This window comes from Mus pahari, chromosome 2 (genome assembly GCF_900095145.1).
Source record: "Mus pahari chromosome 2, PAHARI_EIJ_v1.1, whole genome shotgun sequence".
In the NCBI taxonomy this organism is placed as follows: domain Eukaryota; kingdom Metazoa; phylum Chordata; class Mammalia; order Rodentia; family Muridae; genus Mus; species Mus pahari.
This window is the reverse complement of record NC_034591.1, coordinates 160,170,322-160,192,811: the sequence shown is the minus strand read 5'-3', so window position 1 is coordinate 160,192,811 and position 22,490 is coordinate 160,170,322. Positions and strand designations below refer to the sequence as shown.

Below are 22,490 nucleotides of genomic sequence, written 5' to 3'. Positions count from 1 at the left end.
AGAGAGAGAGAGAGAGAGAGAGAGAGAGAGAGAGAGAGAGAGAGAGAGAGAGTTTCTTCTTGATGGGCAAAGTTGTTTCTGCTTCTACATACTCCTGCCAGGGTCACAGGGTCACCAAGTCTCTAGAACAGACCTTTATTTTATTGGCACAGCCCGGGACACTGCCATTCCATTCTGAGGTTGCATAAGTACATTGTTAAGTTGGAAGGAACGTTCTGGAAGAAAACAGATTTTCACTCCCACATGATTTTGATTTTATAGTAGACTATAACTTTTGGAATTCCTGTTAAAGAAGAGGGCTGGTTTTCATAGATGATTCTAGAAAAAAACAATCCTGTCTTCTGCCAACAGGCAGTCTTAAAAGACCGCATAGGTGCCTGTGAGCCCCTCAGTTAGCCTGTGGACTTTCTGCTCTACCCATTAACACAGACATTTACTATCTGGTGTGACCTTGGATCTAAGAAAAGCTAACTGTAACTCTGGGGTTACAGTTGGAAAAGCAGAATCTTGGCAGTGGTTCTGTTACTATTTATAGAAACAATCTGCTTTTTTTCTGGCCAAACGTCTTCACAAATGAAGTAACAGAGACTGGTGTTCAGATGTTCGTTTCTGGGCATTTGGATGTTTATAAATGGTTGTCTTCTAGATCCTTTTCCAAAAAAAAATAAGTTTTTCCCTATACACCAGAGGATACTGTTTTTATCAAATAAGGACAATAACAGGTCATTGTTGTCATGGGATCAAGTCTCCAAACAGATTGTTTCTTCTCTTCTTCTGGGTATTCTGGAAGAGTGCCTGTAACCCTGCACAGGGCTCGATGCGCAGCTGAAGGTGAAGTTTGAATGGTTGCCTCCGGGTCCCACGAGACTGGAGACTGTCACAAGCAGTGGACAGGTGTCACAGAGCTGGAGTTCCTCCCTTGTCCCGAATTCAGAAAAGTTAAAAAATAGACTGATGAGCCATTATTATCATAAGGTATCTAAGACAATCCATTCATCAAGAGAAAAAACTTATTTTAGCTCACAGTTTAGAGACAGCAATCCATGTTGGTTGACTCCATTCCTGTGGAGCCCGTGGGGAGGCAACTCGACATGGCTGGCAGTTGTGTTGGAACAAAAGGCAGTCCCTTTGTGGCCCAGACATGAAAAGGAGAGAAGGAAACAGGCAGGGCACATTCCTTGGAGGGCGTGCCTTTATGGCTGGAAGACATCTATCTTTTAAAACCTTTACTGTCTTCAATAGTACCAAGTAAGGGTCTAAGTCTGCACGTGGACCAGCAGAAGCCTTTGTGATCCGAAGGACAGCAACGCAATGCCACCTTCGTGGAAGATGGGAAGCCCTGTATTATTAGACTTGGTTGAGGATGTTGAGGACCAACAGCTTTACCAGGTGAGAACCCTGCGAGCTGTACAGTTGACCAGCGTGGCAAGTTCTGGGTGGATTTAAGCCCTGCTCCACAGGGGGAAGTGCAGGCCTGTTACTGTCAGTTCACTCAAGAGCCCATGGCTGGGCAGCTCATAGGCCCAGGAACAAGCCCACTACTACTACTTTGATAAATGGACAAAGTATTAAAGTGACCCCCAAATCTGTAGGTCTTTACTCATAGATCAACCGTGAGCTCTCGGATCTCATCAAGGTTCCTCTGTGTGGTGGACAGCAATTAAAGCGGAAACTCAGCACCGCCCAAGTGCAGAGAATGACGCTGGAGTGTTCAACTCTAAATGGAACGTCTACATTACATCCTCCCCCCAGGACTCAGGGACCATCACAGAAGAGGTGGCAGACGTACTGTAAAGGTCAGAGGTTGGGGAGAGCAGGTTCCCTGGGGGGGGGGGGTGAGGACTTGACAGGATGACTGCCCTCATGAATTCACAGCAGCAGCGGCCGCCTGAACAAGACCCGTATAAGATGAAAACAGTCAGCATTCCAGCCGGGGGGGGGGGGTAAGCACGCATGAGGGTTTCTGATTTTCTGAAGAGACACCATGACCACAACAACTCTATAAAGGAGAACATTTAATTGGGGCTAGCTTATAGGTTCAGAGGTTTAGTTCATTATTGTCACTTTGAGAAGCATGGTGGCATGCAGCAGTCGCGGTGCTGGAGAGGTAGCTGGGACCTCTACATCTGGATTGTCAGGCAGTAGGAAGCGAAAGTGACACTTGTCCAGCCTTGAGTATCTGAAAACCCAAAGCCCACGTTTTGACACACCCGGTCCAACATGGCCACACCCACTCCAAGAAGGCCACGCCTCCAGTAATGCCTCTGAGTCTAAGGTGGCCATTTTCATTCAGACCACCTCAGTATCTGGGGAGTTATTGACAAGGCATAGCTTCTGTGGGTCTCCACCCTGGCTGAGAAAATGTGAGCCCGGAAGCACGCCCCCAACCCACGTACACACATTCGCAGAGACACATATACACAAGTTTCTTTTTAAAAAGCGGTACTTGAAGTTAAAGGTGCCTTCCTACCTGTAGACTGGGTTTCATTCTTTTGATCTGAACCCCGCCCCCGCCCCATCAGGCTGCGATGTGATTGGAGCACAAGGAGGCTCTTTAGAATGTGCAGTCTTAAGGTAACGCTAGAGCACAAAAATGACTGGGGAGGCGGCCCGCCAGTAAAAAGCGCATTATTAAAGCTGGCGATCACGGACTGACTAGAGCCTACTCTTGGGGAAACACCAGGAAACCATTCAAACACTGCCTCAGAACTGCCCTGCAAGGCAAGCTAGGGCACCTCTGAGGGTCACTGGCTCAGGGCTGCTTCGGAGGGCTGCTCCTTTCTGGCGCTTCCAGTTTGTGATGTCTGTAGCCAGGTTGTCCTTCAGTTCTGGGAAAAGCCCTCAGGTCAAAGATGCAGTGACTGGTAGCTGGCAGAGGCCCAAGAACATGAAAAAGTCAAGGAGTGAAGAACAGCGTAAGGACAGTGTCTTCTCCTTCAAACTTTACACAATGAGGGCTGGAGAGGTGGCTTGGTGGACCACTACCTCGCTGTACAAGCCTGGTGACCTGAGCTGAGCTCCACAAACATTTCCTCTGACCACCACTGTGGCATGTATCCCACACTGTACATACAGACATGGGTGATAAACGTTTAAGATGTACTTTGTGGTGCCTTACAGCAAGGCCACTGACTTCTTTGCCTCTACCCATCCTCATTCTCCAACAAGCCTGCCTAGAGTCTGTGATCAGACAACTATTTAAGACTTTTCCCCAGCCCAGTGGTGCGGCAGAGGGGGCAGCTGCTGGTGGCAGCTGCTGGAGGCAGCGGCAGTGACCACACACCTTCAATCCCAGCGTTTGGGAGACAGAGGCTGAATATTGGTTTTTATAGCAACTTCCAGGAAGTCTTCCTGACTTCCACTCCCCCATCCTTCTATAGAGACTTTGCTCAAGGAACTTGCAACTTATCCAAAATTAGCGCTGCCCTGTGTATGTGGTTTCTGAAAGAAGGCCAACTTGCCTGTCATGACCTGGGTTTATTCAGCATTGAACCATCACTCGTTGGCCTAAGTCTGATAGAGGTATCTACATAAGGTAGGTAATGGGTACAAACAGATCCCCTCAAAACAAAACCCCATTGCTTTTTAGGCCCATGCAAACATTATTTATTCAGGAAGAAAAACATTGTTTGTGAGACAGAAGCCTGCGTGAGTCAGCTCAGGCTTCACAGTCAACCTGACACACTTGGACCAGGGGACTTCAACTGAAAAGTTGCCTTGATAGGAGTGGCCTTTGGGACGTCTGTGAGAAGTGCCAGCCCTGGGCAGGTGAACCTGGGCTGTACACAAAAGGCAGGTGTGGGCTGGAGAGATGCCTGTGGCGACAAGTGTTTCCTGCTCTTCCTGAGGACCTGAGCTGGGTTCTGAGCACCCACATCAGGAGGTCACAGCCGCTTACAAGTCCAGCTCCAGGAGATTCAATGCCTGAGGTGCCTCTGCTCATGAGCTCTGATACATACACACGCACATACGATAAATCATAGTAATACAAATAAATTACATTTGTTTAAAAAAGTAAAAGGAAGGTAGCTGAACATGAGCCTGGAAGCAAACCAGCAGGGGTCAGCTCTGCTCTGGCCTCTTCATCAGGCTCCTTCTGCTTGCACTCACCTTGCTCACACTCCTGCCTTGCTCACACTCCCCCTTGCTCACACTCCTGTCTTATTCACACTCCCGCCTTGCTCACACTCTCATTTTGTTTACACTCCTGCCTTGCTCACACTCCTGCCTTGTTCACACTCCTGTCTTACTCACACACCTGCCTTGCTCACACTCATTTTGTTCACACTCCTGCCTTGCTCACACTCCCTCTTGCTCACACTCCCACCTTGGTTTTCCTTGATGGTAGACAGTGGGCTATAATGGGTGAGCTGAAATAGACCCTGTCCTCCCTGAGTTGCTTTTGGTCAGTGTTTTATCACAGCAAGAGATGAAACTAGAATGTGGTCCTTTGGAAAGGGAATGCTCCGCTGAGTAAACACGGTGTCAGCCTTCTACACACATGATCACCACATGAACTCCACACATGTGAACCCCATAGGCAATCACTTCATGTCCCCGAGACAGAATGTTTCACTACTACGGGGCCATTCTTATCCAAACCACCGTGCAAAGGAAAGAATATTTCTGAATAAATACATCATTTGTAAAATGTACTTTATAAAAGGGGGGGGTATAATTTAGGTAGCCTGAGAAATTCTCCGTGAGACTTCTGTATAGAACGAGTTTCCAGGCCAGGTGTGAAGGCCTGTGTCTTAATCCCAGCAGCTGGGAGGCAGAGGCAGGTGAGTCTCTTGTGAGCCTGAGGTCTGGTCTGCAGAGAGAGTTCCAGGCCAGGCATGGTTACAGGGTGAGAGATGCTCTCCATTCTATAAAGGGTTTTCAGAGTGGTTTGGGTCGGAATTGTGAGGGAGGTTACAGGAGATGTGGCGAAGCTCCCTTCCTCAGGGACCCTCTGCATCCAAGACTGACCTGTCTTAGACTGGATGCTCCTGCGTTTCTTCTCTCCTATGGATCCAGACTATGGCTGTTCACTGTAAATTGGATCAGAACAAGATATAGATTCATCTCTCTGACAGACAGCAAAATGCTGCCTTTCTGTGATACGACGCATTACCTGTGGGCTCCTGGGTTTCAGTCTGACACAGAACTAAATTTTCTAGAAACTGTGGGTACAGATCAAAGGGTTGTGCTCACCCGGTTCTCATCACCTTACACCTTACGGCTGATCTTATCAGGTCTGTGCCTCAGAAGTCTTCCAAAGCCACCCTGGTCTCCTCCTGGGGTAACAGGACGCACGGTGGAGCGCAGAGTCTCAGCTGGGAGTTTTTGTGATAAAGCAAGGTTTTCTCTTCCTCTTTCCTTCTTTCTACCCTAGAGAAACCCTTTTAGTTCTTCACTTGGTAACATTTTTTATTCTCCGATAGGTGCTCACAACTTAAACCAAGCAGAATTGCTGAGTCAGCAAAATGTAGGCACCTCAGTTTGTGTTCAGGAAGGAGGGCGAGGAGAAACAAAGATGGCCCGCATTCAGAGCAGCAGTTTCCTCAAAACGTGGAATGCTTAATGTGCTGACAGAAATGGTGGGATTTACGGCCTTTCCTCACAGGAGAGCGGGGTGTGTGTGTGTGTGTGTGTGTGTACACATGTGCATGTCTGCAAGTATGTGTGTGCGCATGCATGCATGCGTGTGTCTGTGCCTGCACACATGCATGTGTGAGTGCATGTTTGTGTATGTGTACGTGTACGTGTGTGTGTATGTGTGTGTGTGTGCACAATGCCGGTGACTCGGCACCTGCTGAGAAGTCAACAGGTAGGAGGCCGGCTACCCTTCACCCTCCGTTGCTCATCAGGTGCTAATTAGGGTAAATTGTCTGTTTGCTTCACTCTAACATCTGTTCCCTGGGAGCTGGACACAGGAGAGTGCTAATTTTATAGTCAGGACCAGGGAAGTCAGGTGGGGATGAGGGACTGTGAGGGGCTGTGAGTCTCAGGCCTTGTCACACAGTACATCAGAATGAAAACCAATAGTTTATGTGTGAAATACAAATCAGTGAACCCCGTATGGCTGTGACCTTTCACTTCCAGTTAAAGTAGCTTCCTGCGCTAAGCATACAGAGTACTGCAGCAGCCAGCTTCCGTCAACAACTTTTGTAGTAAAGACATTGAGGAAACACCACATAGATTTTAATTTTCCCTCCTTGGGAATACGGCTAACATTTGTGCCAAACGCTACTCTAAGTCTATTCCTCAACTCACTCAGTGACTCGGGGTTAGTGTGAAATGTCCCTCAGGGCTTGAGTGTGAAAGGTCCCCACAGGATCAGGCGTTGGTCCTCCGCTGGTGCTGTAGATGTGGGGCCTGCCTGGCTAGAGCCAAGGGGCAGTCACGGCCCATCGCCAGTTCCAGCTAAGGTCCTCTGCTTCCTGGCAGCCTCCGGGAGGTAACCAGCTGGCTCTCTGGCACTGCCTCCCACACAACACCCATGTTCCAGCTGCCACGCCCTCCTGGCCATTCATCAGTGTGAAGGGTTTGGAAACAGAGACACAAGATCCTCTATGGGTCTCTCAGTCAGGAACTATGAGAAACCCCTGACTAATTAACCATGCAGCTCAACCTTGAAAAATTCAAGATCATAATTGTATTTTGTATCAGGAGGTAAGATGGATACTTGATGTGGAATATTAAAAAGAAAAAAAGCTTTTCTCATTAATATTAATTTTGTGAGGTTTGGAGGGAGGACCAGAATGTGCCGTGGCTCAGCTGTGGAACTCAGAGGGCAACTTCCGGGAGTAAGTTACCTACCTCCATCATGTAGGGTCCAGGAATCAGACTCAGGCCTTAAAGCTTTGTGGCAAGTGTCTCTCCCTACTGAGCCATCTTGCCAGCCCTGGTGTGATCTTTAGCACTTGCCACCGTCTGGAAAACTAGGTTTGCCTTAGCTTTCTGGAGAAGTGGAGTGGCATGAGCTGCATGCAGATGTCATCTCCAGCCACTCAGAGTATGTCTGAGACCCTGTGTGTGGGACAGACGACCGTCACTCACAGGAGAGCCATTCAGTGTGTGACTGTGGCAGACCCCATGTGGGGGACAGACGACCGTCACTCACAGCAGAGCTATTCAGTGTGTGACTGTGGCAGACCCCGTGTGTGGGACAGATGACCGTCACTCACAGGAGAGCCATTCAGTGGGTAAGAGCACTCACTACCCTTCCAGAGAACTTAAGTTTGTTTTCCAACAACTCATGTTCACCTGTAACAGCAGTTTCAGGGGATCTGATGCCCTCTTCTGGAATCTGTGGGTACTGCTCTTACATGTACACACAAACACACACCCATGCACACTTACACAATTAAAAATAATAAAAATAAATCTCCAAAATGTAGTAGAAAGAACACATAAAGCAGAGTAAAATCATATATTTTTAAATCAATACGCTTTAGCCAGTAGCATGTGTGCAGTTATCATGTGTGGCTAGAGCTCACAGGCTGAGCACAGGGCACAGATGGGGGCCTCTCTCTCTCTCTCTCTCTCCCTCCCTCCCTCCCTCCCCCCTCTCTCACACACACACAGTGTATAAATACCATAAAGATACATACACACACATACACAAAGATTAGTGAAAACATTTTAGACCATCAGATCCTCATTTTCTGTGACACTACCAAGCACCCCAGGTGTGACTCTATAGCAAGGTCTCCAGGGAACCCCCCAACAGCTTAGTGAGGTTCCTATGGCCTGCTTATGGTTCTGCCCTGACTATAATGAGGTTAGCCCATGGTGTTGATATTTTCTGTCTATAACAGAGAGTGGAAATCTGGACTCTTTCCCATGGGCTTCTACTGGAGCCTGCTGCCTTTCAGTTCCCAGGGAATACTCAGCCATTTGGATGATGAGGCAATTATTTATAGCTTTAATTTTCTTTGTGGTGTTTTTAGTCACTTGCCCTCTCCATGAAGCTGTCTCAGGGACATGAGTTTACTTTTAATTACAGCCGGGGAAGTGGAAGTAGCAAACGTGTACTGCTGTTGTTATTCACAGTACATTGCCAGCTCAGCCTCACAAGACACAGCTGTATGTTATAGATGTTTGCGGGGTATTAGGGAAGGAAATGGAGATTTAAAAAAAATCTTAACAGGCCAGGCATGGTGGTGCACTTGGAAGCAGAGGCAGGAAGATCTCTGTGAGTCTGAGGCCAGTCAGGTCTACACAGTGAGACCCTGTTTCAAAAACAAAACAAAACACACAAACTAGAAACCAAAACTACACAGAGCCGAGGTATAACCCAGCAGGAAAGTATTTGACTAGCCCGTGAGAAGGTCCAAGTTAGACACATAGCATTACAACGATGAACTAAACAATGAAAAACATAGACAATACTTTGTAAGGAAAATCCAGTTTCTGAGGTAGAATTGTTATCAGTCTGTTGTAATTACTAAAAGAATGAACTTGTTAAGAAATGAATTGGCTATAAAGTATTGTAAAAGGGGTCAGCAAGACGGCTCAGCAGGTAAAGGTGCTTGCTGCCAAGTCTGATGCCACGAGTTCCATCCCTAGGACCCACAAGGTAAGAGAACTTAATTCCTGCAAGTTGCCCTCTGATCTACACACATACACACATGGTTGAGCACTATAAAAGATAGTATATTTAATCACATTTTTTGAAGTCTGGCCAATTTTTTTAAAAGTTAATGATAAATTATTTTTTTAATAACTCCTGAAAGCAGGAAAGAAATGTGAAACGACTTGAAGGCTCCCAGCGTGCTTCACTCTTTGGTGTCACAAGCAGGCTGGGATGGAGTTGTGACACCTTCAGCTCTGGCACCCAGTGTCTTCTTTTATAAGCAGGCTGAGCTCACGCCTAACACAGGCTCCGTTTTGCTCCTGCCCTCTTCTTCAGCGGCACATATACGTCACTTTGGGCAGGGCGTGCTGCAAAGGGGACAGGGTGCCAGTCGTGGCTAAGCTCAGGTCCCCAGTGAGACTGAAGCTGCTTCTATGCCCCAGCTCTGCCCTTGCCCTCAGACCACATCAGTCTTTGGCATTATGGAAACCCAAAACAATCACTGGCATTCTATAAATGTGGTGCTTGGAAAGTGTCCAGATGCAAATGTATACATTTTTTTAAATTACTGAGCTATAAACAATTAGAGAGATAAGATCTAATTAATATTGTAAAGCACCCATCTGACTTGAAATGGGTGTTATGATTGACCTGAAGGTTTGTAGATTGAATTCCTTACCCTATCACGGGGGCCTCGGGTGGTACTCAGAGCATGCTGCTGTTTGTAATTACTTCAGGGGGTACGGCAACCTTTCTCCACACTCAAACCACTCAGCAAGCCTCTTCTTATCACACTCACCAATATTAGAGACTCAGGGTCACCAGGTAGCTAACCCAACACGGGGGCACAGTGGTACATGCTCAGTCGCAACGTACCCAGTTAGTCAAGAGTCACACAGTATGGTCACTTCCATTTTATTAAACAAAGGAATAGAGTTGCCGTTGTGTGTGTGGAGAGACTTCATCTTCAACAGCTCAGAGCTCTTGCTGCCCTAGCAGAGGACCAGAACTCAGTTCCCACCACCTACACTGAGTAGCTCACAACTGCCTGTAACTCCAGGTGCAGGGGACCTGAAGAACTCTACACACACACACACACACACACACACACACACACACACACACACACACACACACACACAGAACCCAATGAGAACTCATGGGAAGAACAGAGAACGCACAATTTAGCCTGGCTCTGTGAGTGAACAAGACATTACTGTTGCCCATGAAGTTGGGAAGCGAGTAACCCCTCTAGAGCGGCTCTCCAGCTTCCTAATGCAGAGCCCCTTTAATACACTTCCTCATGTTGTGGGGGACCCCCAAAATCATAAAAGTATTTTCATTGCTACTTCATAACTATAATTTGCTATTTTATGAATTGTAATGGATTAGATATCTGTGTTTTCTGATAGTCTTAGGCGACTCCTGTGAAAAGGTCATTCAACCGTGAAGGGGGTGCTACTCAGAGGTTGAGAACCAGTGCCATATGGTAAGACGTGCAGAAACTGCCAGCATCCTCCTGGGCCTCTTAGTAACTGTAGCATCCGATAATAGTTAACTCGTACAGTGAACCCTATAATAGTTAACTCGTACAGTGAACCCTGGAATAGTTAACTCGTATAGTGAACCCTATAATAGTTAACTCATATAGTGAAATTACTACTAACGGAACCCTCCTTCAGATTTTGCCTCTTGGCATTTCCCTCCCTCTCCACCTGCCCTGGGGATGGTTCAGTCTGGTATCTGATAAGCATCAGGTTAGACTTTTCTCTGTGCATCATAGTTTACAGAAATGGTGTTCATCTGGCTGGCAGAAAAGGCAGCTCTGCTCTTTACATTAAAGGACTCACCCAAGGTTCCCTGCTGATAGGGGTTGCTTGTAGATGAACAGGGGAGAGTGAATTGTTCGGGGCAGGGGTTCTCAACCTGTAGTTGTGGTGACTCATGACCCTTTCACAGGGGTCGCACGCCAGATATCCTGCATATTACATCTTTCCATTACAAATCATGACAGAAGCAAAACTAAAGTTATAAAGTAGCAATGAAAATAATTATATGGTTGGGGGTCACGACCACACGAGGAACTGTATTAAAGGGTCACAGCATTAGGAAGGTTGAGAACCATGGCTCTAGGGAATTTAGTCAGGATGAATGGCTCTTGGGGGCAGCAGGGGGTGGGGACAGCCTGTGCCTGCCTCTCCCACAGTGTTCTTTCCTATCTGTCAACAGCTGAGCATGAGTGGACTTTAGTCTTGCTGTGCCACCTTCAAAAATGCCTATGAAATACACACTGTGTTTCCATTCATGAAGAAACTCGGCAGCTGTGGTCCAGAGGAGTGGAGTTCAGGAAGACAGTACGATGCTTTCTGGAGTAAGGTTTTTAAAAGGCAGCAATTGAGACTCAAATACCTGGGGAAAGTCGGTTGCTATTCAATTGGGAAAAACAAAGCCTGCTTATCTCTGCTTACAGGATTTCTCCTGAAACAAAGCTGTTACTCTCCCCAGGTGGCAAATATATTTAGAAATATCCAGCCAGCAAAATCCTCCTGGGTTTATAGATTACCTGTTTCCAAGGATAACATCTGAGCAAAGCTGTCAGTAGTCATGGTTACCACCATCACTCACACGGTACGGGAAGATGTGTGGAGCGGTCATCCGTGCTCAGGGCAGGGTGCTCACTAACTAGCCAGGAATGAGGCTTCAGAGGTCTGGAGTCTGTGAAGCAGCTCACTGCTGAGCAAGTGTCAGCTTGCCCAGCGTACCCTCGACAGTCTTTCCTGAGGTCTTCCTAGGATGTGTCCTGCCCCTGGCCACAGATAAAAGAAACTGGGGCTAGCTGGCCTGTCGCCCTGGCTAAGAAGGGTCACTGCTTTTAGAGACAGAAGACTTCTCATGAAAACAGATGCCCTTAAAAAGTTAAACCAGGGTATTGGCTTCCAATATAATTCTCCCATAACTTGAAGTAAATAATTCTAAAACAGGTTTAAATGAAAACCTCTGACGGTTTCATACACACGCTGTTCTTGTTTCCTAAACAATTGCTTAGTTTCTGTGTGCGAATCTAAATATGGGAGAACGTGGAACTGCACCGTCCTGTGCTGGTCAACACCCCCAGGACACCTCACTAGAAAGATGTTACGATTTCCCCAGAGGGCCATCTTGACTGTCGAATGGCTTTTCCTAGGAAATCTGTTTCTGTTCCCCTCCATCCCACCTCAGGCGATGGCACACCAGAGGGACACTGTCTGGCTTGGTGAGTGAGAATTTGTTTTGGGTTATTTACAGGAGCATGGGATAGGGTTACTCACAGGACTGCCTGAGGGTAACAGGAACATGAGTCTGGCAACTGGTCTTCTACTGTATCAAAGAAAATGTCCATATCCGTTTTCTTTCTTTAGTTCTTAAATCACATACTTTTATAGTTCAAGAATTTCCTACAATGAGTTGACCATACTCGCCCCTCCCCAACTCCTCCCAGATTCATCTCTGCTTCCACCCCTTATGTTCTGCCTTCCTCAAGTCCAAGTTGTGCTGTATTCATGGATGTGTGGCCTTCCACTGTAGGATGGTCAGCTTACAAGTTGTAATATCCTTAAAGGAAAGCTGGCTTCCCCTCTCACTATTGGCTGCTGATAGCTCCACAGCTAGGGCTGGGACTTCTTGTCCCTCTCCATGAAGGGATCTAGTTTGACTTGAGCATATGAAGGACTTATACATGTTGTCATAACTGCTTCACACGTGCAGCTGTCCTGTTACAGCCAGATGACATCGTATCATGGATGGTTATTCAGTGCCCCTGGCTCTCATTGTCTCTCCACCCCCTTTCTTGTCTTTTACCCCTGAGCCTTTGGAGAAGTGACACAGTGTAGATATTCCATTTTTAGGCTAAGCATTCCAGTCTTTTAATCTTCGCACCTTGGCCAGTTATGGGTCTGTTAATCACCATCCACAGCAAAGGGTTGAGGGACACATTAATCTATGGGTACATGGTAAGTCATTAGGAGTCAGTTTAATATACTATGTCCATTTTGCAGAATAACAGCGGTAGGTTCTTTCCTACAGCCTATGACCTGTCTAGCCCAACAATGGTTCCAGGTATGGGTTTCATAGCATGCAGCAAGACTTAAATCCAATCAGAAAGTGGTTTGGTTACTTCCATGCTCATGCCACTATTACCAGGCAAGTCATTATTGAAGCTTGCAGGGTTCGCCGATGAGTAAAATTACTATTTTCCTCTGGGAGCATACAGATCCTTCCAACACTATGAAAACTACCAGTAGGGATGAAACTTCCAGATCAGTACCAGTTTAATAACTTTTGTGTTCTGTTACCCAAATATGTAGTATCTTTAGCAACAAAGCTCCACTGTCAAATTCTGGGGGGTAAGCAATAGAGTAACTAGTAACATCTGGGGGCCCATAGCACCTTACTGGTCAACTTTTTCATTCTTATTTTGGTCTTATTCTTTTAAGCATTCCAAATACATTCAGTATTTTTGGATAGAGTCTCTAAGCCCAGGGTGGCCTCAAGCTTCCTATGAATCTGAGGATGACTGGGACTGAATCTTTCCATCTCTACCTCCTGTGTTCTGGGATCGTAGGTTTGCACTACCACATTTGGTTTATGTGGTGGTGGGGACCATATCCAGGGCCTCATGTGTGCTAGAGAAGCACTCTACCAACCAAATTATATCTCACCTCTTCAAAACATTCTTTGCTAGTCTGTTATTACACAACAGGTAGGATGGACATATATGCTAAATTTATCCTCTTCTAGTGAAACATGAAGTCTTAAAGAAAGGTAGTACAAAGCACAAATATTCATGAATAAAAGACATCCTGAGTTTTCTTTATATTAAAATCATTTTTAAGACTTAATGTCTTTGTACATATATGATTTTACCTACATAAACAGATATATACCATGTGCATGCCTGGTATCTGAGGCGGTCCAAAGAAGGCATGAAACCCTCATGAAACTGGGGCTCTGGGTGACTGAGCCAACATGTGTGTGCTGGGAATAGAATCTGGGTCCTCTGCAAGACCAGCCAGTGCTCTTAGCTGCTGAGTTGCCTCTCTTCCCCTAAGACGTCCTTTTAAAAAGATTATTTTATGTGCATAAGTGTTTTGTCTGTGCAACATGTGTTGGATCCCCTGGGACTGGAGTAACAGAAGGTCATGAGCTGCCATGTGGGTGCCGAGATTTGAACCCTGGTCCTCTACACGAGCAAGTACTCTTAACTGCTGGGGCAACTCTCCAGCTCCCTAAAATGTACTTGTAATGGAGATTGGCCTAATTAAGATTGTTAGCTAAATTAAGGATGATTGCAACAATAATTACATCCTGAAGTAACATTTGGTATGCCTCTGAACTTGATTTTTGTGCTTTTGTTGATGCTAAAATCACTATCATGTGGGGAGGAATAATAACGCATATTGATTTAAAACCTGATGAAATAGGCAACAAACAGAGTAAAGACTTCTGAAGGACCCCCCCCCCCCCCTCAGCAAAGGGAACTTTAATAAAAACGACCTCTTGTAGCAGCAGCAGGAAAGGTTAGGTTTTCCTGTCTGTGGAACAGAGGCCGCCTTTTCTTTTAAAAAATGTTTAAAGATATATTTTTAATCCTAGGTATGTGTGCTTGTGTGAGGTGGGCGCCCAAGGAGCCTCAGGGGGCTGGCTGGTAAGCTGTTTTATGGAATGACAGTTCCGCTAGCTCAAGCCATGTTCAGAGTCTGGGAGCCTCTTCTTTAGCACTGAGAGTTGTAATAGTTTGAATTTCTGCAAGTTATTAAATGTGCCCTCAGTTTCTAGTTTTATTCAAACAAAACAGAAAACGATCACTCATTAGCAAACAGGCAAATTACATTATCCTAATGCCCCATATAAAGTGGCTCCTGCACATTAGCACCACTAATGATTCCTGCTAATTATCTCTATTCTACTGTGTAGACACATCATTCTTGTTAAGAAAGTCAGGCTCCTGGAAAGGAATGTTTTCCTAAATCATGAATACCTACTGGGATTCATTATCAAGTCTGGCTCCTGAGTTACATGGATCTCAACACCTACCTGTAAAGAGAGACTGCTAGTGGGGTATTAAGAGGGAAAAGGAGCTGCTATTGGGGTCCCTGGTTGCTGCAGGCCAGGAGCTGTTCCTGTCCGCGGGGTCCCACAGGGGTGGGGCATCCGTGATGCCTTTGCCCGAGACTCCTTCAGGGCTGGTCTCTCTGCATTGGTCAGTTGGTTTTTGTTTTCTGTTCATTCCCTCCCTCCATCCTCTCCTCCATGCACGCTACATGGCTATACTCACTTTACCACATTCTACAAGGGTCGATCAGCCACTCTCAGTCCAGCTCTCTCGATAACTCTCAGTCCGGCTCTCTCGACGGCCCAGTTCTGTTCTGTCTCTTAGACTTCCTGAGACAGGGGTTGCCTCTGTTTTAAATCATTATTTCTCATTGGTTTTTGAACTCCATTGTCATAGGATTCCCCTATATCTATTCTCAAGAATTTCATGATACAGGCTGTAATAGCATTTATTTATTTATTTATTTATGAAACTGGACATAGCCTGTACCACACCCATGCCTGTTATTTTCTCACCTAAATCTCATTAACCCTGTGAGATTTTTTTAGTCAAAATTATCAGCTATTTAAAACTCAGGAAACAGTGTGAGAATAGCCAGTTGAAATAGATACCTAAGTGGGGAAAAGCTGGGAAAGGGTGGGGTCAAGCCCCATGAAACCAGAGAGCAGTACACCTGGGGGCAGGGGACTCCTCTCTTTTTGGATGAAAGTCCCTGGGTAAGGGTGCTGTGGGCTAGAATAAAGGCAGTGGACGCTGACTGGGTATCCACTTAAGTGTGTGTGGCCCTTAAAGAGCTCCCTGCTGAGTGCAGAGAGGAAGTGCCCATTCATTCTGGATAATACATTCTAAGTGCTTCTGCTTACCACAGTGCACCTGAGTGAGCAGAGGTGGGTACAGATGGGCCTTCGCTGAGAGCAGCGATGTTGGAGGTGGAAAACAGCATTCTCAGTGTGTGTGTGTCCACATGCACATGTGCAGTTCTCAGCAGGTCGGAGGAGTGAAGGCTGAGGACTTGGAAGGAGGTGGGAGAGTCTCGATTATCTATGACATGAGGAAAGGGGAGCCACAAAGCTGGGGTTTATTACAAGTGTCAGGATTACATGGGAAGGGTAGTTCAGTAATCCAGCACTTGGAAGTAGCAGGACCTTGAGTTTAAGGCCAGCCTGGGCTATGAAACAAAACAAAAATGACAAAAGCCCAGATGGCTCTTTGGCTAAAGACACTTAGTGACAATTATCATCTCGGTTGGACCACTAGGACCCATGTGGCAGAAGGAGAGAACCAATTCCTGCAAGCTGACCTATGACCTCCACATAGCTGCTGTCCTATGAACATGGCCCCAGCTAAATAACCATGGGATTCAAGAGCTGGAGAGACAGCTGTAAGAACATTGACTGCTCTTCCAGATGGTCCGAGTTCAATTCCCAGCAACCACACGGTGGCTCACAACCATCTGCAATGGAGTCTGATGCCCTCTTCTGGTGTGTCTGAAGATAGCTAGTGTACTCATATACATAAAATAAATATTTTACAAAAAGAATGGAATTCAAGAATTATTTTAAAAGACACATAAACTCAGATTTAGACTGACTGGCAGGGCACATTTCTGGCTTAGGAATATTATGTAGCTGGCAGGAAGGTAGAGATCTGAGAAAATAGGTTAACAAACCCAGGAAACCAGTAGGAGCTCCCTATAGAAGCCAACAGAGAAGGAAAAGCTGGGGACTTGAGCCCCAATTCTGCCTACTTCTGTTTTTTGGCCCAAGGGGCCTATACTATCTGGAGCTGTTGCTGCTCCCAGCAGGTTGGTATTCATATGCAGGCCACACTCATGCCCATTTCTGGCCAATGTATGAACAACAGCTATGATACTTACTGCATGATGCGTGGCAAGCACACCTCTGCCAGGTGACGACCAGAGCTCGCTCCTCTTCCTTTGAGTTTAGATGTTTTCATGTTCGGTCTCAGCTGGCAGCCTATCACCCCTTTCTCTTCTCCCTCTTACTGGGCCCCAAACTCCCTCAGATCTGGGCCACTTTGCCTGCAGCCAGTCTTACATAGTTCTGATTTGGAGCACTGGGTGCTGAATACAGTCTCCCCTCATTCGAGGCTTCCTTTTGTGGTTTGTGCTGAGATATGGTCCTGGGTCCTTGATAAAAAAGGCCATCCAAGCAAACTCATGGCTCTCGCATAGAAGAGCTTACCAATACTAGTTCTCACCACTTAATTCCATACTAGGAATTGGGGCTAGCTAGAAGATGGCCTCAGTACAACCTGGGGCCATTTGATGGGAGGTAGCTCTGGAATACCTCAACAGCAGTGCAACAAGCAGAGGAAGAAAGCTAATGATGTCAGTGGAAATGAAGTGTCAGGCACTGCACGATAAGTCCCAAGACACACACCATAGGTCCAGAGGGACCCCTCTGAGCAGCCCAAGACAGGGTAGAAGGCCACCTCTGTGCCGTGCCGGTCAAGCAGTACTTTACAAATAAAGCTCCTTATCATAATGTCCTTAGAACTTAAAACTTAACCTACAGACATGTTTTTCATTTCTTAGGAAAAATGGTAATGCTTTCCTCAGAGAAAATTACTGGGAAAATACAGGTATCTTGAAAGGAGGTTTGTTAGACAACACAGCACACAGGAAAGCAAATACCTCCATTTAGAAACTTTAATAAGTAAACATATCCTTTAGTGTCAATGGTGGGGAAGATGTAAATGGACGGCTGCCAGCCAGACCCATGCCCTTAGTATTCCTCCCCTTCTTCTGCTTCTGCTTCCACGGAATCCACGCCTACCTCTTCATAATCCTTCTCCAGTGCTGCCAGGTCCTCCCGGGCCTCTGAGAACTCCCCTTCCTCCATGCCTTCTCCCACATACCAATGCACAAAGGCCCGCTTGGCGTACATAAGGTCAAATTTGTGGTCCAGGCGGGCCCAGGCCTCTGCGATGGCAGTGGTATTGCTCAGCATGCACACGGCCCGCTGCACCTTAGCCAGGTCTCCCCCAGGGACCACGGTAGGAGGCTGGTAGTTAATACCCACCTGCCAGAGAAGGAGAAAAAACAGTGAAGTTTATATTGACCTCAGAAATGTAAACTGGGAACTGTGGACCCAGCTTAAACTTAAATACTTTGGGGAGTGAATAATCACCTTCACAAAGCAACATCTTCAAAGATTGTAAAGTGCTTACTTGACCCACTAATGGCCAAATTGGAAACAACATATTGAATCACCATATACCCTCACAGTACAACAAAGACAAAAGAATGAGAATCCTATAATCCCGGTATATCATGTAAATCTATCCGAAGCATGTTGCATACGTAACCGACCAGCCTTACAGTGTAGAAAACACCCAGGAAGCAGTAAACTCCAAGGAGAACATGGTGGAGGTAAAGGGTGATAAACACCCACAATGTGCTAAGGAGGTGACCCTTTACACCCTCATTACACACGGCTGTTGGCTGCAGCTAGGTCATAGGCAGACCAGAGCTGGGAGCAGCAAGGACAAAGAAACAACAGGCCCTCCCCTGATCGAGAACTCTATTCTCACTTTAAGGAAGAACACGTGTCCTTCGCTCCTCTCTGCAGCCCCGACAACCAACATCACCTAGAGGCGGCATAGTCTGCTTGGACTCTGCAGAGACCTCCTGTCTTATAATACAAGCTTTAAAAAGTTTCCTAAGCTTCGGGGCAGTTCAGCTTTTCAGCCTTCCATAGTTTTGATCCTCACTGTGACAAAGGATGCCCTTGAACGTTCTCTAGTGCTGGTATCATATGCATGTGCCACCACGAATGCCAAGCTAAAACTTAACTTTGAAACATGGAAACCAGCAGTAGCTACCACCACTAGTAGCCCAAGTAAATGGTCGTAAAAGAATGTGTGGTAATCCACAGGGGTATCGACCAAAATAGTAATAAAAATATAAATGAACCAAAAAACAACTCCTCACAACTAAGAGATTAATAATGTCCTCTTGGTGTTGGTCGACTCTACTCTTAGGGACAGACGGCCCCTAACTTATACAACCTACAGGCCAGCTCTTTACTTCTGAACTAGAGGTTCCACAGGGAGGAAACCTGAGCAAGGCATAGCTGGTACCTGGTAAAAGACACACCCTCCCTTGGAAGTCCTGACCTTCCCAACGTCTCACTGACTGAGAAAACTCATCTGTCCACTTAAGGTTTGGTGATTGATGGTTTTAAGAAAGGGTACCCAGTATTTGGAGAAGCATAAAGTCACTTAGCAACTTAATTACTATAAATGCCTTCTTTGGAGCCTGACATGGAAAGGGCCATGAGCTTGCCCAAAGCTATGACCCTGAGGCAGAACCTGTGGTTCACTGGCAGATAGAACTGTCATAGCACCCAGTCCTACCTTAAATCCAGTCGGGCACCAATCTACAAACTGGATGGTGCGCTTGGTCTTGATGGTGGCGATAGCTGCATTGACATCTTTGGGAACCACATCCCCCCTGTACAACATGCAGCAGGCCATGTATTTGCCATGGCGAGGGTCACACTTGACCATCTGATTGGCTGGCTCGAAGCAAGCGTTGGTGATTTCTGCCACTGACAGCTGCTCATGGTATGCCTTCTCAGCAGAGATGACTGGGGCATAGGTTGCCAGGGGGAAGTGGATCCGAGGGTATGGCACCAGGTTGGTCTGGAATTCTGTTAAGTCCACATTCAGGGCGCCATCGAACCTCAGGGAGGCTGTGATGGACGACACAATCTGCCCAATCAGACGATTGAGGTTGGTGTATGTGGGACGTTCAATATCCAGGTTGCGCCGGCAGATGTCATAGATGGCTTCATTATCCACCATGAAAGCACAGTCGGAATGTTCCAGCGTCGTGTGCGTGGTCAGGATGGAGTTGTAAGGCTCCACGACTGCTGTAGAAACCTGGGGCGCTGGGTAAATGGCAAACTCCAGCTTGGACTTCTTGCCATAGTCCACTGAAAGCCGCTCCATCAGCAGAGATGCGAACCCAGACCCTGTGCCACCTCCAAAGCTGTGGAAGATGAGGAAGCCCTGCAGGCCCGTGCACAGATCGGCCTGTGGTAGTAAAACCAGAGTACATAAGCCAGTGCCTACAAAGCCACATTCTGACTTCCACCCTGCATTTCATTTCTACAAACTGATGCAAATTCAGACTGTCTACTATACATACACACTGTCTTCAAATACAGTGAAGACCTATAGATGCATCTCAGCAGAGGCTAGTAAGATATTTTGGTAAACTTGTGATAGATTCTTGATCCTAACCATTTTGCCAAAATAACTCCCTTACTACCTGTGACCCTCTTGATCAGGACAACCATCATATGAAGCCTCTTCTACAACCCTCTTACCAGTTTTCGGATCCGGTCCAGGACCAGGTCAACAATCTCCTTGCCAATGGTATAATGACCTCTAGCATAATTGTTGGCTGCATCTTCCTTCCCAGTGATCAGCTGCTCTGGGTGGAAAAGCTGCCGGTAGGTTCCGGTGCGTACTTCATCTAGAGAGATCATACATACTGTGAGTCTTTCAGGCAAGGACTATTCAATTCCATTATGCATGAATGTCAACAGTTTCTCCTAGGAAATATATATCACTGAGAGTACACATATCATACAGCTCATACAACTTTAATTTTCTCACCCAACAAAGTCACAATACTACATACTATATGTCTATATGTATACGTACAGCCTGTCTACTCTGCACAGATCTCAGTGGGCTTTCCTGAGACACCCCAGTTTCCCAGGAAAGCCTCCACTCAGGCCCCAAGCACCTACCGACCACAGTGGGCTCCAGGTCCACAAACACTGCTCTGGGCACATGCTTGCCGGCTCCCGTCTCACTGAAGAATGTGTTGAATGAGTCGTCCCCCCCGCCAATGGTTTTGTCGCTTGGCATCTGACCGTCAGGCTGAATGCCATGTTCAAGGCAGTACAGTTCCCAGCAGGCATTGCCGATCTGGACACCTGCCTGCCCCACGTGGATAGAGATACACTCACGCTGGAAACCAGAACAGAAACAAGAAACTGCATGACACACATATATAATTTTGAGTACCTCGGTTTCTGTTTTTAAACTTTATTTCCAAGAATGCTCAGGCATTCCTTTCATCTCTGTTAAAAATGACTGCCACCAGGTATAATGTGCAGGATTAAGGAACTCCAGTACCCAGAAGGAAAGAGTAGGTAGACTGGAGTCCAACAATATCTCAAAACACACACACACACACACACACATACATACACACGAGCGTGAGAGTGTGCAAGCAGCTTGTTCTGCTCTAAACTTACTAGTGATAATCCTCTTGCCTCAGCCTCCCAAGTTCTAGAATTAGAAATGTACGCCATCACATCAGGCTAACCATACTCTTAAGTTGGAGTTTGCCCCAGAGTATAAATGTTTGCCACTTTTCAAAATATTAAAGTTTAAGACTTGCACACCATGTAATGTCAACAATTAGCTCATTATGGACAGTCACAGTAATTCTCTGGAAAACAATCTATGTGGTTTTAATAGTGGCCCGTCTAAAGTATAAGATACACCCTAATAAGACAGACTAGGTCCCAGGCTACCCAATCCTAGCCTGGGTAGTCACTGTGTTTTCTATCTGCCCATCTAGAAAATCTTGCTTTCTATATTCCTGCCAGTTTTTTTTCTATATTCCTTCCTCTTTTTTTGTTTTAGGACAAGGTCTCACTATGTTTCCCTGGCTGACTTGAACTCACAAAGATAATCTGCCTTCATTCCTGCATGGATTCCCACTGACAGACTAGATAGCCTTTCCTCCTGAAAGGTGCTTTGGTGTTTGATCACAGCAACAGAAAGCAAATTAGAATATGTTGCCAAATTCCATGCACGGCAAGGATTTCACCATAAGAACAAAAGGATGGGGCTGAAGTGCCTTCTCAATAAATTTTTAATGGAAAAAAACAAAAAACAAAAAAACAAAATGATCAAGCCAGGTGTGGTGATACAAGACAGTAACTAGCTCAATTAGGAGGCTAAGGCAGGGAGACAAGTTTGAGTTCACCATGAGACCCTGTCACAAAAACAAACACATTCCAGCTGTTTAGACCTAGATCTCACTTGGTATTTGTTAGCATGTGTTCCTTTTAAGTGAATGTAGATATTTTAGAAGGTTCCCTGCCTAGGGCAGGAGAGATGATGGTTAAGTTCTCCTCTTTCCGGGACTGCCCATGACTGCAGCCTCTGGATAGTCACTGCCCTCTTCTGGCTCCTCTGGGAAATGCACTCATGAACACATACTTCCCCACAGACCTACACATTTTAAAACAAACCAAAACCTTAAGAAAGGTTCTCAGTTTTACATTCCCCCCCTTAAGGTCTTGTAGCCTGTGCTGGCCTCAAATTCACTACCTCAGATTAGTCTTGGGCATCCAAGTTTCCTACCTCTGCCTGCATAGTGTTTGGGACTGTGGCATGCCACACCATAGCTCAGATCTACCTTTAATGGGCACAAATGATTCCACTTATAAATCACCTAACATGACAAAGAGCTGCAGGCACAAAATACAAAAACTTCTTTGGGAAGTTGGGTGGCGCTGGTGGCAAACATCTGTGATTCTGACAGAGAAGGGAGAGGGCAGGACTATCAGAGTCCAAGGGGATCTTCCCCTACACAGTAAGCTAGGGACCAGCAAAGGACGTGAGAGACTCTTAAAATTCCAAACTGAAGCTCTCACGTCGTGGTCATTTTCACTTTCCTATGGTGAGCATTAGGCCAGTGTACTGGCTAATTTTGTGTCAACTTGACACAGCTGGAGTTACCACAGAGAAAGGAGCTTCAGTTGGGGAAATGCCTCCATG

General features: G+C 46.3%; 1 protein-coding gene across 2 annotated transcripts in view; it reads right to left on the bottom strand.

Moving 5' to 3' along the window:
- Positions 1 to 1,386: 1,386 nt before the first annotated feature.
- Positions 1,387 to 22,490, bottom strand: part of LOC110316306 (tubulin alpha-3 chain) — a 22,029-nt gene continuing 925 nt past the window's right edge. Inside the window, exons 1-6 of one of the 2 annotated variants that reach the window (XM_021190511.1) lie at positions 20,441 to 20,657; positions 20,012 to 20,160; positions 19,035 to 19,715; positions 17,394 to 17,698; positions 11,176 to 11,183; positions 1,387 to 1,398 (exon numbers count right to left, since the gene is read on the bottom strand). In XM_021190511.1, coding sequence (XP_021046170.1) covers positions 17,402 to 17,698; positions 19,035 to 19,715; positions 20,012 to 20,160; positions 20,441 to 20,561 — 1,248 coding nt within the window. In that variant the 5' untranslated portion in view covers positions 20,562 to 20,657 and the 3' untranslated portion in view covers positions 1,387 to 1,398; positions 11,176 to 11,183; positions 17,394 to 17,401. Of the gene's footprint in view, positions 1,399 to 11,175; positions 11,184 to 17,319; positions 17,699 to 19,034; positions 19,716 to 20,011; positions 20,161 to 20,440; positions 20,664 to 22,490 lie in introns of those variants that run through there. The other variant, XM_021190510.1, reaches the window with a different exon arrangement.